This window comes from Astatotilapia calliptera, chromosome 20 (assembly GCF_900246225.1).
Source record: "Astatotilapia calliptera chromosome 20, fAstCal1.2, whole genome shotgun sequence".
NCBI classification, from domain to species: domain Eukaryota; kingdom Metazoa; phylum Chordata; class Actinopteri; order Cichliformes; family Cichlidae; genus Astatotilapia; species Astatotilapia calliptera.
Window position 1 is genome coordinate 14,245,899 of NC_039321.1, and position 18,191 is coordinate 14,264,089.

General features: G+C 39.2%; 1 protein-coding gene across 1 annotated transcript in view; it reads right to left on the bottom strand.

The window, feature by feature from the left end:
- Positions 1-13,690, bottom strand: part of LOC113013699 (putative bifunctional UDP-N-acetylglucosamine transferase and deubiquitinase ALG13) — a 38,896-nt gene extending 25,206 nt beyond the window's left edge. Inside the window, exons 1-4 of the mRNA XM_026154833.1 lie at positions 13,626-13,690; positions 10,599-10,667; positions 10,373-10,483; positions 10,118-10,243 (exon numbers count right to left, since the gene is read on the bottom strand). Of these exons, the coding sequence (XP_026010618.1) occupies positions 10,118-10,243; positions 10,373-10,483; positions 10,599-10,667; positions 13,626-13,658 (339 nt within the window). The 5' untranslated portion in view covers positions 13,659-13,690. The remainder of the gene's footprint in view (positions 1-10,117; positions 10,244-10,372; positions 10,484-10,598; positions 10,668-13,625) is intronic.
- Positions 13,691-18,191: the final 4,501 nt, after the last annotated feature.

Consider the following 18,191-nt stretch of genomic DNA (forward strand, 5'->3'; position numbering starts at 1 on the left):
TTACAGCTTCATGGGGTCACTGATCACATGACCTCTTCACACGTGCGAATAAAAGGGCGTTGAAAGGCTGCTCCAACGGAACTTATTGTTTTCGGAGGAAAACACAACAATATGAAACAGGAAAGTACCGCAGTGTAATCCATTTATTTCAACAAAGTAACTGTATTCTGAATACCACCTTTTTAAACGGTAACTGTAACGGAATACAGTTACTCATATTTTGTATTTTAAATACGTAACGGCGGTACATGTATTCCGTTACTCCCCAACACTGTCCGTGTTCCACATGTTGCATTCGCAGATTCTCATTTTCACTGAACAATCGTCTCTTTCCGCCTGGTCTTCTGTCTCTGTGCTTCTGTAACATAAAGAACGAGCTGACATTTTTCTCACGACACCAGCAATCAGCTCAGCAGGCCCTCAGATTACCTGCATGCATCCTCCTACTCACCTGTCAGCGGTTGTTTAACACCTGCTGCTAATTCAAGAAACACGCCCACGTTACCTGGTGATAGACTTGTAGTCAAGACCACCTAATCCGAGACCAAGACAAGACCAAGACCAGAGGGTATCGAGACCAAGACAAGACCAAGACCAGAGGGTATCGAGACCAAGACAAGACCAAGACCAAGTTGAGACAAGACCAAGACCGAGTCAAGACGAGACCAAGACCAAGACCGAGACCGAGACAAAAAAAGTCTTTAAACTGCAGCCAGATGCTATTCTATGCAGGACACCTTAAACTAGTTTTTTAATTAACCAGCAAGGCAGAACAAAGTCGGGCCTGTATCAAGACACAGGGACTAAACCCCAATTCAACCAGACCCAGAACTGATCCGGAATTAAAACAGGACTACAACAGTTCAAAATCAGGACTACTGAGGACTTAACCGAGACAGAACCAGAATCAGAACTAGATGATAGTAGCACTAAAAAATCATCATAGACCTGCACTACACTTATTTTTTAATTCTACCAAAGTACAATATTTAGATTGAGAAAAGTTTATATAATTATTTAGCCTTGTTGTGCAAACAAGCCTGCATAACTTAATAAATATAGAATTTGAAAAGTAACAAATGGTATCTAAAAAGAAACACTAGGTACGAGATACATGTTCTGATGAGTTTTGGCAAACAACCATTTGACTAACATGTGTGTCTCACCTGCTCTTTTTCATCTCTGTTCTGTCCTCATTCTCTCTCTCTCCCTCTCTGTTTCTCTCTCTCCCTCTTTGTGCTGACAATCAAGCCAAACACCAACATCATCAAATATACAGTTGAAACCAGATATTTATGTACTCTTCAGATAAAAACACAAACACTTTTTTAATTGTAACATCAAATCAGACTAAATGTTTATTTTTTTTAAAAAAAAAACACATTTGTTAACTTTAAGAGTAAAGAGAGAAACTATCTGTATTTCTTAATTGCAAATGGCACCAAATTGTATTCAAAATTGAGCCACACTTATGGAGCTCGACAATTCTTTTCCTGATGTTTTGGTTGACATCTCTTTATTTTTCCCATGTCACAGAAACAGGCTCTGTGTTTTGCCTTATATGCATCCACAGGTGTGCCACCAATTTACTCACATGGACTCTACTAACCTATCAGAAGCTTCTTCAGCTCAGAATGGAATCGTCTGGAGTTTTCTTATTAATTAACAATAAACTTAGTGTATATGTACTCCTAAATTTGATGAAAGTGATTAAAATAGACAGTTCCCTCTTTTTATTCTGACATTTAACTAATTCAAAAGATATTTCAACATTTATTTATCTAAAACAAAAGTTTACTCTAAATTGATGTTTAACAGTAAAAAAAAGTTTTTATGTTTTCTCCATAAAGTGTATGTAAATATCTGGTTTCAAGTGTGAATATACTGCTGTGTATTGAAAATCCTCTTGTTTTGCATAGATATACTAAACAACATCCAAAGCATAATATATAAAATAACATCTACCTGAGTTTTTTCTTTGAAAGAAGCTCCTTATGTCCATTGTTGTGTTCATCAGTACACAATTGAAACCGATTTAGAGAGTTTGTTTAGCCGTGGAGGCAGGGGCGGAGCGTGGGGGTGGCTTACTGGGCTTAAGCCCGGGTTGTTTTGTCAGAAGCCCGGGGTATTTTGGAGTGTAATTTTTTCATAGTTAGATACCTGGCTGACAACTGTATAAAACAAAAAGTACACACAATATTCGAAGCACATAGTGCACACTGTGGGAATTTACGACTGTGCGTGAATCCCCCCCTGATATTGGTATGATCCAAGCTCAGGCACTAAGCGACTGAGCGAGGGGGCGGGGCAGCTGCTGCCCGTGAGTGCGGTGTTGGAGAGACGGAGCCAGCCATACTAAGGAGAGCTTAAGTTTGACCAGGTACCAAAGAAAATCATTCGTACTGTACAAATAATGTATATATGACGGTGCATCACGAAAGATTGATATCAAACTGATCACTTGACCAATATTACGTTACTTGCTCTTCAAGTGAATCAACAAATGGCGAAATGAAAAGCCGAACAAATGCTATTTTTTTTAGAGAGTCTTAGCTTACGTGTGTTTATTTCATATTTTCAGTTCTTACCCTCCCCGACAAAATCGGTTTCAGTTATGTACTGAAACATAAGAATGGACATTCGAGGGTTCTTTCAAAGAAAAAACTCAGGTAAATGTTATTTTATATATTATGCTTTGTATGTTGTTCAGTATATTTATATGCAAAACAAGAGGGATTTCAGGACACAGCAGGATATTCACATTTGAAACCAGATATTCTTCTGACAAAACAACCCGGGCTTAAGCCCAGTAAGCCACCCCCACGCTCCGCCCCTGCCTCCACGGCTAAACAAACTCTCTAAATCGGTTTCAATTGTGTACTGATGAACACAACAATGGACATAAGGAGCTTCTTTCAAAGAAAAAACTCAGGTAGATGTTATTTTATATATTATGCTTTGGATGTTGTTTAGTATATCTATGCAAAACAAGAGGATTTTCAATACACAGCAGTATATTCACACTTGAAACCAGATATTTACATACACTTTATGGAGAAAACATAAAAACTTTTTTTTACTGTTAAACATCAATTTAGAGTAAACTTTTGTTTTAGATAAATAAATGTTGAAATATCTTTTGAATTAGTTAAATGTCAGAATAAAAAGAGGGAACTGTCTATTTTAATCACTTTCATCAAATTTAGGAGTACATATACACTAAGTTTATTGTTAATTAATAAGAAACTCCAGACGATTCAATTCTGAGCTGAAGAAGCTTCTGATAGGTTCGTAGAGTCCATGTGAGTAAATTGGTGGCACACCTGTGGATGCATATAAGGCAAAACACAGAGCCTGTTTCTGTGACATGGGAACATCAAGAGATGTCAATCAAAACACCAGGAAAAGATCTGTGGAGCTCCATAAGTGTGGCTCAGTTTTGAATACAATTTGGTGCCATTTGCAATTAAGAAATACAGATAGTTTCTCTCTTTACTCTTAAAGTTAACAAATATGTTTTTTTTAAAAAAAATAAACATTTAGTCTGATTTGATGTTACAATTAAAAAAGTGTTTGTGTTTTTATCTGAAGAGTTTGTAAATATCTGTATATTTGATGATTGTCAGCACAAAGAGAGAGAGAGGAACAGAGAGGGAGAGAGAGGAGAATGAGGACAGAACAGAGATGGAACAAGAGCTGGGGCCCGTTCTTCGTACGTCGCTCACTACATCCAAGATCAAACCATCGCGCTAACCGTGAGCTCGCTAATCCGGTTCCCCGAACACACCTGTTGTCGACGATTAGTACTGCTGGACGCAGTAATGTGACATCACTGGGTGTCGTAAAAGGGGCTACGCATCGATAGTAGAAACATTGATCGGCAACCCGCTGATTGGTCGGCGAAAATGTCGAAGGGGCGCGCTCGGTATTTTCCGGCAGCAGAGCAAGAACTCTTGATTGAGGGATTTCAGGAGTTTCAGAGTTTAATTAAAACGCAAGGGAACACTGCAAAGGCTGCAAAAGCAAGGAGTGAGGGCTGGCAGAAAGTTGCTGACAAATTAAACTCGTAAGTAATTTAATCATAACAATAATAATGGAGTGGATTGATATAGCGCTTTTCAAGGCACCCAAAGCGCATGACAATACCACTATTCAGTCACTTTATTATTTAGTCATAGATTTATTATATTACACTATATTATCCAATATTATATTACATTATATTATATTGTTATATTATATCCCCTTTCACATTAGAGCCACAACAGGACCCACTAGAACATGGGAACAAGTAAAAGTGGAATATAAGAATATCCTACAGAATGGTAATATTTATCGCTTATATTGCTTTTCGTCTCTTGGAAAGAGACCCTGAAATAATCTGTTTGTTTGTTCATAACAGCAACCAAGAAAAGGGCGGAGCAAAAAAAGACAGGTGGTGGTCCTGCACCCCCTCGTCAACAAGTTGGTTAAGTGAATAATACCCTCACGGGAATATCGATATCTCTCTATGAGCACACTGTCGCGCTGAGCTAAAGGATCCTGTCTGTCCCGCAATATACGCTGGATTCTGAGGACTCTCCTTATCAATCTTGCACCTTCCTCAATGGGTGGCTCGCGTAAACGGACAGGACATGGCTGCGACAGACTTCCCAAATCCACCTTCGCTTTTATAGCCGTGGTCTCTCATCTTGATTACACGAAGTAATTTACAATTACTACTCTGAAATATGAATTACATCTGTAATAATCACATACATGTAATAGAATGTTAATAGTACATTTCCCGTTTTTAGGATATGACCTGTATGTATCTGTGTGAAATCAATAAAAGGATCAAGTGCTGCATTATCTTTAGTTACATTGATGTTATTTATTTATGTTGAAACAGTGGTGGAATATCGCTGTTGCTTTCGTATAAATGAAGCGGACATACCTGCGTGGCCGCGATCTAATCCTGTTTACATAAAGTAAACCTGCTCGGGAGCAGGTTTACGCTTACGGCTCTGTTGCTATGACAGCAAGTCCCGGATGAGCTTCGGGGAACCGAACGATCCAAGATCACGCGAAATCGTCAACAATCTAATCCAGCTAACTTACCTAGCGAGGTACGAAGAACGGGCCCCAGGTGAGACACACATGTTAGTCAAATGGTTGTTTACCAAAAGTATCACTGTATCATAGGTCCTCATGTATCTCGTACCTAGTGTTTCTTTTTAGGTTTGTTATTTTTCAAATTCTATATTTATTAAGTTATGCAGGCTTGTTTGCACAACAAGGCTAAATAATTATATAAACTTTTCTCAATCTAAATATTGTACTTTGGTAAAATTAAAAAATAAATGTAGTGCAAGTCTATGATGATTTTTAGTGCTACTATCATCTAGTTCTGATTCTGTCTTGGTTAAGTCCCAAGTAGTCCTGATTTTGAACTGTTGTAGTCCTGTTTTAATTCTGGATCAGTTCTGGGTCTGGTTGAATTGGGGTTTAGTCCCTGTGTCTTGATACAGCCCTGATTTTGTTCTGCCTTGCTGCTTAATTAAAAAACTAGTTTAAGGTGTCCTGTATATGTGATATATATTTTTCCCTATATGAAGTCATTCTTTTTTGAACAAAACTCAAAACAGAGCCTATTAATCTTTCAGTCATTTCTACCCCCCCCCCCCAAGGGAAAAAAAAAAATCCCACATGCATACTACCCTTTTGGGCTAAGCCCCGGGTGTTTCAAATGTCTGGCTCCGCCTCTGCGTGGAGGGTAACAACTGAAAATATGAAATGTAAGCTAAGACTCTCTAAAAAAATCAGCATTGCTGTTCGGCTTTTTATTTATCCATTTGTTGATTCACTCGAAGAGCAAGTAACGCAACCAAGTGATCAGTTTGATATCAATCTTTTGTGATACACCGTCATATTTACATTATTAGTTCAGTACGAATGATTTGCTTTGGTGCCTGGTCAAACTTAAGCTCTCCTCTGTCTGCAGCAAACTCGCAGGCAGCAGCTTCTCCCCCCTCGCTCACATGGGTGCTGTGCTCAGTCGCCCAGTGCCTGAGCTCGGATCATACCAAAATTAGGGGGAATTTACGACGGTGCACTCTGTGCTTCGTGTGTTGTTTTTGTTTTATACAGTTGTCAGTCAGGCATCTAACTAAAAAATTACACTCCAAAAGACCCCATGCTTCTGAAAAAATGACCCGGGCTTAAGCCCAGTAAGCCACCCCCCCGCTCCGCTGATGGTTAACTCCAAATCTTCCGAACACTATGTCGATTTGAGAACGCAAGACCGAAACAGCGAGACCAAGACCGAGACCAAGACAAAAGTCCGTCGAGACCAAGACGAGACCAAGACCACGTAAAAGTGGTCTCGAGACAAGACCGGTCTCGAGACATCCAACTCTACCTGGTGATAGTCACAATTTAACTGGGCAGCCGGTGCTCGATATAAAGCAATGTCAGCGCATTTTTCTGCACAAGATAAGTAAATATAGTTTTTTTCCCGAATGCAGAGCTGCTGGAGCTTGTTTCCCAACAGAGCACTTTATAGGCAAACCTACTTTATCAGCGGCTGATGTCCAATCACCGGCACAGCTTTGAAACCTCACCTGAATTTGAGCTCTCAGTGGTTAAACGCTGGACTTAATTCACTCAGGTTTTGTTTGTCGGGTCACGTTTACTTCGCTGTTTTATTCACAACTGAGCAAATTGGTTTGGCTGAGGTTAAAGTTACGTTTCATAACTGCACAGTTTTAGAGATGTTTGATGGTTCACTGGCACATGTGTTAGACTGAACCATTCGCTTTTCTTTATCTGGTGTGTTTTGGATTTAACAGTGAATTTTAAGATTGAACTGACTTTTAAAAAGAGAAGGCGCATTTCCACTGAGAGGAGCAGAGTTTGCAACAGCATGTTCATCATCAAGACTGCAACCTGGACAGAAATATTATATCATCTGTTTTTTAATAGTTATTCAACTGTATTCTAAGCACCAGCAATCTGTTAGAATTTTTAGAGTTTACTTAACTAAAAATAAACGAGGTTAACATACAATTTGTGTGATTTTTTTTCTTTTCTTTTTTTTCTTTTTCGGTCACATGATGTTTAACTGTCAAAGGCTTGTTACAAACTATGAAACACGTGGTGCAGACTTCTGGATGTTAGAAGAAAACTAATACTGCTCATGAATGAGACTAAAGGCAGGAAGGTGTCCTTTAAAACTAAACATGTTAATAGGACCTCCCTATTTATATCATAGTTTATGATATAGCACGTGTATTTCAGTAATAGCCTACTTATTTCAGTGTAGTGGTGAACAGTCACACAGCTCACGTGGGCGTTATCTGTGATACTCCTTAACTATAATTTATCCAAGTTAACTTCAGTTAACCATTCAGACAGTTCTTTTGCAATGAAAACCATAAACACCCATGCTCCTGGTAGGTTTCCGCTGTGTCAGCTGTTTACATTATAGGTGCTTATGCAGTAACCATGGTAACCACGGACTCTGAGCGGCTGGATCGACAGAGGTCAGACAACAATTTTACATATATGATCTTCAAACAGGACACAGCCATTATCCGTCCTGGCCTCATATCAAATGTGAACGCAGACTGAGTCTATGTTTGACGTTTGCTTTATATCTAATCTTCCTCTCAAACATTTAAACAGCAGCGAGTCTGCAGCTGAGGGAACACAAACTCAAATTGTCGGAACAGGTTTGCTCGTTTCTTGCGTGTATTCATTTGGTGATTTATTAAATGTGTAACTGTTATTCTAATCTGCTGCTGAGTCTCTTACGCTGATGAAAATGCAGAAAACACAGATCACGAACACCTGTTCAACCAATCACTTTCATTCCACTTTGATCTGCGACAAACTGACGGTTCATCTCTGTTACAGTGTTGCGTTAGACTGCTATATTTTTTTGTTCTTTATGCTGTAGATTTTCACGTCTCTGGAATAGTTGGCAGTAATAAGGATGATCTTCTGTAAAATCATATTGATATGACCCGTGACATATTCGTAGATGTCAGTTAGACTAGTCAGCTGGGAAACTGTGTTAACTCATAGAGCTGAAGATATCGTGGATATGCTGACCTCGCTCCGTGGTGTACAGGTCCGTTTACCCTCATGATTACTATTCACAATAAAAATATTAGCCGAACATCATGAAGTCTGTATGTGTTTCATAGTGTCGAACAACCTTTGTACAGTTAAAGCAAGCAGTTACTACATGACGGAAACACCAACGTTATCTCTTTTATACGTTTATACGCAGGTCACGCTGATTACTGAACAAAAACCCAAAGATCAGCTGTTAATCGAATTTATTTGCTCTCTCTCCTCCTTAAACATGTTTTTAATGTTAGTCATAATTCCGAATTGGCGACTGAAACACGTAGGACACATAAGAACATCAGGAAAAAAAACCCGATAAATATAACCTCAGTAAAAGAAGTCAGTGTCAGCGGGGGTTATTACAGCTGTGTACCGGGGCCTGCGCTTTGTCAGTGATAATAACAGCTCGATTGCTTGCGAGACGAGCGGGTCTATCCCACGCTTTGCCGTGAGACTGGGCAGACATCTCCGAAATCATCGAAGCACTTTTGCAAAGAGCAAAGTGCTAGAAACAATGGCCACCAGGCCAAAGCAATGGTTTTGACTCGATCAGTGTTAACCCTGCCCACTGAGTTTGATGGGTGAGGTTGACAGATAAAATTATTTCATGGTGAGACCTGAAGGAGTCAACTGTGCCAAAATGAATAAATTAAATAATTACTTAAATGTGTCAATAATTAATTAAAATGTGAAATAAATAAATAATTAATTAAATGTGTCAATAATTATTTAATTACATGTGTCGTAAATATTTATGTACCGTAATTACCGTAATTGTCGGGCTATAAGCCGCTACTTTTTGCACAAGCTTTGAACCCTGCGGCTTTTAGTCAGGTGTGGGTTCTCTAAGGATTGTCCATGATTTTTGTGATATTGTAAGAGGATTTGTTTTGTTTGTTCCGCTGTTGTACGGCACTACGTTGCCTGGCGGAAGGGCATGTGATCAGACACACAGTATCGGGGTTCAAGAGTGGTATGTTGGTCACATGTCCGTCCGCCAGGCAACGTAGTGCCGTACAAAGTAGCGCGAAAAACAAACTTCAAAGTAGCGCTACACGTTCAGCGGGAGGCGTGCATCACGAGCGGTGATAAACTTGCGAAAAGCAAGTTATGCTCAACTCCACCAGTGGATTCTGACAGCGTGGAAAAGTGTGAAAACATCCACGATCACCAACGGATTTCGAAGGGCTGACCTGCTGCATGATGGAAAGGAGGACACCGCCACGGCCCTTCTGAGGGTGTTCGACTCTGACAACGAGGATTTCTTTGGTTTTGAAAGTGACAACGAAGGAAAGAAGCGGAGAGTGGATGACGAAGCCACCCTGAGCCTGTTCGTTTCCGACACTGGAGAAGAGGACTTTGGTGGTGTTAGTGCGCAGGAAGAAGAGAAAGATGGTGGTGAATGACTGACTTTTCTTCTTGTTAAAGCCGTGTCACTGCACCTGAGCCTAAAAGGTAGTCTGAATCTATTTTTTTTGGTGTGCTGTAGGTAGGTTATTGTTATGTACTACATTTGTTACTCATTTATGAAGCACAGTACATGTTTCGTACTTGTAATTACCGCTACTTGTACATATGCCTAAAAAGTTATGCAAATATGTACTCCTAACTTGTTTTCAAAATATTAATAAAAGGGGTGTGTCTCCAAACAGCCATCTCTTTCCTGACAATTCCCTTTGTGCATATTCTCTTACATATGATAAGTCAACATTGAAACACCTGCGGCTTTTAGTCAGGTGCGGCTAATGTATGTACAAAACAAGATTTTGCCCTGATTTTAGCTTGCGCGGCTAATATTCAGGTGCGCTTTGTAGTCCAGAAAATACGGTAATTATTTCCGATTTTAATTAATTATTGCCACATTTAATTAATTATTTAATGGTGTATTTAATTAATTCATTATGGCAGTCCTGGTGTTCCATACATATGAGCTGACCATGTGACGTAGAAGAATACAAAGACATATTTTGTTGAATGCATTGAAACTGAGAACAAATTTTACCTTTTCCATGGCCACTTTGTGAATCATTTGACCCAAATGTTCTGCTTCATCTTTTGAATCGTCTTTAGATTCATCCTGTGTGGGTCTGTTATCATGTGTCCCATCCTCTTCAGATGCTGCCACCATCTGTTTTAAGAGAAGACAACAATATGTTTGGCTCATTTTTGATATATAGATTGTGGAAGCAGTGAAACTGAGGATGAATTTCACATCTCTTTGTGGCATAGGACACCCAGTTTTGTTTTTCATGGCTACCTTAGGAATCCTTTTACGTTCTTGTTCTTCCTCCTCTTCTGAATAGCCTTCAGATTCATCCCGTGTGGGTTTCCAGTCATCTGTCCCATCATCTTCAGATGAGCTCACAGACTGTTATTAGAGCAGAAAAATATATATTTTGCTCATTTTCCATGGATGTGTGGAAACAACATATTTACATCGTTAACTACAGGAGAAGAAACTTAGCTGGATTTTTCTTGCCCACCTTAGGAACCCATTCTCTTGCTTCACTCTCCTCCACACCTGTCCTATCGCTTTTAGAAAAGATCACCATCTGTTTTTAGAAAAGTAACAAAACAAAACATAGAAAATAAAATAATTTCCAACAGTGCATTTTGAGATCTAAGCATCCCAGAAACTGCACAGACATATGTCAGACATAACTTAAAACCACCAGTATAGGTTTATCAAGGCCCGAGGGGAAAAACTACGTTTCCCACAAAATATTATGTTACTTAATGGCAGACATGCATCCTTTTTTTTTTTTTTTTAATTTTGTTTTTAAAATTTTGGTCGCCAACGGAGAGTGTTTGGTAGCGCTGTCCTCAGAAAACACCGTTTGTACTGTTTCGAATCATAACTCTGGTTTTACGTGACCTATTAACACAATTAAGAAAATATCATTTGAAGTCCGCACTTTCAACACAAGTTGAAATGGAGACTGGGGCTGTGTCCCAATTCAGAGACCGCACGCTTGAAGTACGCATTTTGAGTGTGATTACGTCACCGCCACGTGACGACTGTCCCAACTCGAAGTGTACTCCAAATGCGCCGTCGATTTCCCCAAATATCAAGCGTGGTCCGGTGCACGCTTCGTGGTCCCATATATCCCGCAATTCATAGCGCGGCCATGGGTGTGGATAATTTTGCCGCATAATACGGCAGAAGGCAGCAGCTGAAGAGTAAACTGTCAAAAGTAAGTACTGAATATTATGTCACTTTTTTTATGTGCGAATGTTTTATAATGAAGAACATTGAAACATTAGTGTTGGCCGCATGTCGGCAAAGTTGTGTGACATTAGTGATGTTTGTACTTTCAGCGTTAACTTGGTTTTAAAGCTTCTACTTCTAAATATATATATAGTTGACCTTAATCTTACAGAGAATGTGATGATTTGATAGATAATTAAAATCAGTCGTATATCCACAAACACAACAAGCTGAAAGTCAGTGATGCTGCTCGGTTTGCAGTCCTGAATATCACGGCACAAGCAGGATTCACTGCACTGTTAATGTTAGCTATGTTATATTGCTGCCTCTGTTCGGTGGTGTCGAGCCAAACGGACTTTAACGTGTGTTTGAACGAGCTGACGGTTCACTCGTTAAGCTGAAAGAAAGATGCTTTAATCACAGGAGTCACACATGTGTCCACTGTACCATCTGGGAACTCTTCTTGTTTAGCACTCGTAATAACACAAACACTAAATCCTCCTTCTCTGGTGCTGTTTTGTAGCAGTGTATACACCTGAGACTGTCACCTGTCTGTCTGTCCTGCACTCTCTCTCTCTGATTGTGTAATAAAAGTCTGAACATGTATTTATAAGTTACACTTGTAGAGGAGGAGGAGGAAGAGCCAGCAGCAGCTGACAGATGGAGAGAATAGACAGCCTGTTCCCTGTTTGTGGTTGACTGCTAGAAAAGTTTACAATAACTAACCGTCTGTCCTGAATCAGTCTTATTAGGTAATGTTAAAATAATTTTATAATAATTTGTGGGAGAAAGTACTCAGGGTCTTCAAGTTAAACACTGTGAAAGGCAGCAACAAGTTTAATATTCAGAAACCTAAAGTATGTATCAGCAGCAGAATGGACCTAAAAATAAATGTTTGTTTCAGTTCTATGAAGCTTTGAGTATTTTGGATTAGTAGTGTTTGTTGCATCATTTTGCTGTAATTGTTTATATGCTTTATATATTCTGAGGTAAGTTGATCTATAGTGTTACATCATATTCTATAAGGATGTTCTGTGTTTGTATACTTTCTGCCCAGTTTGACCCATTTAGCAGAAGTCAGCCTGTTTAAGGCTCTGATATCTATTTTGTATGACTTAAAGCAGTTATGACATGGTCTGAGTTTCTCACCCAATAAAGGAATAGTTCATATATCAGTCTACTCTTCATTCTATCAGAAACAGTTATCACAGCTCGTACATTTTCTTTTTACACATAAAAGTAAGCATTGAGCCAAATGTAATAATGCCAACATATTAAACGAACAATATTTGTCTCTTATGTATAATACTGTCAAAGATACTTGTCTTTGAGTGAAGATTTAAGGTGATAGGAAATATAAATAACTGCAACTTGAATCTTTGACCCAGAGTTCAAGCTCACTGCTGTAATATGTATATAAATATATATATCATAATAATCTGACAACACATATATTATTGGCCATATTATATTTACATTACCACAGTGAGATGATTTTAGTCTCATGAACAACATTAGCTAATTGTTATTTACTAACTAATCTTAAAATGACTGTTCAGTACAGAAATGAAGCCCAACAATCATGTTTTACAGTCCTCTGGTCTCAGCCTCAGATACTCAACTAATCAAAGTGATGTCATGACAAAAATAAATGACCAACAAAACATTTTTTTCTCCTTCATTTCTGTCAAACAAAGCTGTATGAAACGTTTCTCGCGGTTAGTATCATGGTTGTTAGGCAACCTTAACAGCACGACAAAGGCTAGACCGTCCCATTTCACAAGCCTCTCACTTCCGCACTTCTCGTACTTATAGTACGTAGTACGCGCACTCAACCGTGCAGACCCTGAATTGGGACACAGCCTGGTATGGCGTTATTTTTGTGCCACTATTCTGAGCGCACGTAAAAATTGAGAGCACATAAAAAAAGTTTGCAGGTACAAGTGTTGCATTTTGAGGAGAAATTTATTTTGAGCGAACAAAAGCTGAATTTTAGTGAACAAAATTCATTCATGCGTGCAAAACATGTATTTCAGTGTTTGCTATTTTCCATACAAACACACACAACAGCAGCCCCTCTCGCTCGGTTTTTGCATTTGCGCTCGCTAACAACGTGTTGCTGGCGCTCTCAATATTTCTGCCCGTGCGCGCTCAACTCTTTCTCTACACCGTTATATTTGTGCCACAAAAACAGCCAGACAGGACAGGGTTAAAAAAAAAACCAACCAAAAACAAGCAAACGAAAAAAACCCGACAAGATACCTGTTTGTACTCATGTAACTTTTGAAAGTTAGCTTCATACCTGAGAGCTGGTACCTTCAAACTCGTCCTCCATGGTGCTTCTATCACTAAAACAATCCGCATAAGGCAAAGACTTTCAAAATAAGACAGGAAACAAGAAACCACTAAACAAAGATGGAGACACGAGACAGATACAGACTAGACACTGAACAGAAACTGCAAACTGCGGTCAAGTGAGCCCTCACTTACGAAGTCGCAGTCAAGCTAGCCGCCCCGCCAGCCGCACCTAAAATGTTGTTGCACTACTCTTACGCATATTACGGTATAGGTGCCGACTGGCTTAGAAACGCAGTGTTTTCTGTCCTGACACTATTTTACTTCACAATCCACTCCCAGTTTTGGTTAATCTCCACTTTCACCCCTGTGATCCACAGCCCAAATTACTGTATGATTCAGAGAAAATTAACAATAAAATTTACCCAATTTACTCAACTATACTTTTAATGTCCTCATCTTTGAGCTCAGATTACAGGAAAACTGAAAGAGGTGACGCAGATATCTCACTGGATTCTGACTCTGGGTGACCCCCACTCTGCATGCTGTGATCCACAGCCAAAATTACTGTACAGTTTTTGAGAAAATTGATAGTAAAATCTTCCCATTTTGCTTTACTGTACTCTACATATTGACATCTTTGATCTCCGATTACAGGAAAACTGTAAGAGGTGACGCAGATATTTCACTGGATTATGAATCTAGGCTGTCTCCACTCTGCACCCTGTGATCCACAGCCAAAATTACTGTACGGTTTTTGAGAAAATTGATAGTAAACTTTGCACAATTTACTCTACTGTACTCTATATATTCTCATCTTTGAGCTTAGATTACAGGAAAACTGTAAGAGGTGACGCAGATATCTCACTGGATTATGACTCTGGGTGACCCCCACTCTGCACCCTGTGATCCACAGCAAAAATTACTGTACAGTTTTTGAGAAAATTGATAGTAAAATCTTCCCATTTTGCTTTACTGTACTCTACATATTGACATCTTTGAGCTCAGATTACAGGAAAACTATAAGAGGTGACGCAGATATTTCACTGGATTCTGAATCTAGGCTGTCGCCACTCTTCACCCTGTCATCCACAGCCAAAATTACTGTACAGTTTTTGAGAAAATTCATGGTAAAATCTTCCCATTTTGCTTTACTGTACTCTACATATTGACATCTTTGAGCTCCGATTACAGGAAAACTATAAGAGGTGACGCAGATATTTCACTGGATTATGAATCTAGGCCATCTCCACTCTTCACCCTGTGATCCACAGCCAAAATTACTGTACGGATTTTGAGAAAATTGATAGTAAACTTTGCACAATTTACTCTACTGTACTCTATATATTCTCATCTTTGAGCTTAGATTACAGGAAAACTGTAAGAGGTGACGCAGATATCTCACTGGATTCTGACTCTGGGTGACCCCCACTCTGCATGCTGTGATCCACAGCCAAAATTACTGTACGGATTTTGAGAAAATTGATAGTAAAATCTTCCCATTTTGCTTTACTGTACTCTACATATTGACATCTTTGATCTCCGATTACAGGAAAACTGTAAGAGGTGACGCAGATATTTCACTGGATTATGAATCTAGGCTGTCTCCACTCTGCACCCTGTGATCCACAGCCAAAATTACTGTACGGTTTTTGAGAAAATTGATAGTAAACTTTGCACAATTTACTCTACTGTACTCTATATATTCTCATCTTTGAGCTTAGATTACAGGAAAACTGTAAGAGGTGACGCAGATATCTCACTGGATTATGACTCTGGGTGACCCCCACTCTGCACCCTGTGATCCACAGCAAAAATTACTGTACAGTTTTTGAGAAAATTGATAGTAAAATCTTCCCATTTTGCTTTACTGTACTCTACATATTGACATCTTTGAGCTCAGATTACAGGAAAACTATAAGAGGTGACGCAGATATTTCACTGGATTCTGAATCTAGGCTGTCGCCACTCTTCACCCTGTCATCCACAGCCAAAATTACTGTACAGTTTTTGAGAAAATTCATGGTAAAATCTTCCCATTTTGCTTTACTGTACTCTACATATTGACATCTTTGAGCTCCGATTACAGGAAAACTATAAGAGGTGACGCAGATATTTCACTGGATTATGAATCTAGGCCATCTCCACTCTTCACCCTGTGATCCACAGCCAAAATTACTGTACGGATTTTGAGAAAATTGATAGTAAACTTTGCACAATTTACTCTACTGTACTCTATATATTCTCATCTTTGAGCTTAGATTACAGGAAAACTGTAAGAGGTGACGCAGATATCTCACTGGATTATGACTCTGGGTGACCCCCACTCTTCACCCTGTGATCCACAGCCAAAATTACTGTACGGTTTTTGAGAAAATTGATAGTAAACTTTGCACAATTTACTCTACTGTACTTTTAATATCCTCGTCTTTAACCTCAGATTACAGGAAAACTGTAAGAGGTGACGCAGATATTTCACTGGATTATGACTCTGGGTGACCCCCACTCTGCACCCTGTGATCCACAGCAAAAATTACTGTACGGATTTTGAGAAAATTGATAGTAAACTTTGCACAATTTACTGTACTATACTCTATATATTCTCATCTTTGAGATTAGATTACAGGAAAACCATAAGAGGTGACGCAGATATTTCACTGGATTATGAATCTAGGCTGTCTCCACTCTGCACCCTGTGATCCACAGCAAAAATTACTGTATGGATTTTGAGAAAATTGATAGTAAAATCTTCCCATTTTGCTTCACTGTACTCTACATATTGACATCTTTGAGTTCCGATTACAGGAAAACTGTAAGAGGTGACGCAGATATTTCACTGGATTCTGACTCTAGGCTGTCTCCACTCTGCACCCTGTGATCCACAGCCAAAATTACTGTACAGTTTTTGAGAAAATTGATAGTAAAATCTTCCCATTTTGCTTTACTGTACTCTACATATTGACATCTTTGAGTTCCGATTACAGGAAAACTGTAAGAGGTGACGCAGATATTTCACTGGATTCTGACTCTAGGCTGTCGCCACTCTTCACCCTGTGATCCACAGCCAAAATTACTGTACGGTTTTTGAGAAAATTGATAGTAAACTTTGCACAATTTACTCTACTGTACTCTATATATTCTCATCTTTGAGCTCAGATTACAGGAAAACTATAAGAGGTGACACAGATATCTCACTGGATTATGACTCTGGGTGACCCCCACTCTGCACCCTGTGATTGCTAACCCAAATTCTGATTTCCCACCTTAAATAGCAGCATTCCTTGTCCTCAGCCAGAAGTTAGGGCTCCACTTGCCACTTTCCACCTCTGCCTTAGCCCAGCGGCTTTACCCTTGGGGTCCCATCTTCTTCACTTCATCTCACCCGTTAGTCTGAGCTCACCGGGACTGAGTGACGCCGAGTAATCGTGACTGTGCCTGCCTTAGGTTGTCCCAGGGTTTCGAGGTGGGATCTTACCCGTCATGGGCTATCCAGCCTTCCATACTCGCCTGATACGGGGGCCAAGTGGGCAGGGGTATGAGGGGAGGGAACACACTGGCTCTGGAGTGTAAGCTGCTTCCTTCATTGCATCTTATATTAAACTATCTCACTTCTGATTCTTTCCTAGAATAATTTCACATATGGCACTTTGTGTATGTGTGTTTTCTATTCATTAATGTAATTATCAGTTATTTTCTCTCTTCATTTTACTTTTTTATCTGTTTGTTTATAACGTTCTACTTTAGTTCTACTAAATCCTGATGTAAAAACAACACCCTCATTTCACGCACACACTCTGCAGTTTGCCTACGCACACACTTCTCTCTCAGACTTCCTTTTATGGGCATGTAACTTCCTGTCACACACACACAGGACGCAGCTTCTCAGAGCAGCTCAAGCTGCTTTTCTGTTTCTCCAGGCTAATCAAACTTATTTTGTATTTACAATCTACAAACCCTCTGTAATTCTACTAACTTTTGATCTAAAATGTAGCATCATTCACACAATGATTTCATAATCCTCTCACACACACACCTTTTTAAATAAACTAAACTCTTTGCATTTGTCAACATTCACATCACAGCCTTCAACGTGCTCACTTTCACTCAGTACCAGACACGGAGATGGACATCTCCTTCACCTAACATAAACTAAATTACCATATCAACATACAATTACTGAAATTCAAACTGAAATACACCGTCTGTTTTAATAAAGTCAAAGAGTAAACGGGTGTACCAAGTGTATGTACGTATGTGTTTTTAAACTGAAAGAAAAGAAACTCAAACTCTTATAACATCACTCATGCATCTCTTAAATTAAAAACACTTTCAAACTTTAAAACATCCTACTTTACATCACCAAAGAAATACCTCTCACACCTTTATTCATCATTCAAAACCTTCTAGTCACCGCCTTCACACACTTAAACTGTGACCAGAGTTGAGGAATATAACTCAAAACACACTTTCCTAAGAGTATTTTAGACATGCTTGTCATAATCAGAAAGAGCAAGTAAACAAAAACAAAGAAAAAACGATTGAATACCTCTATTAATTCTCACCGCACACACAA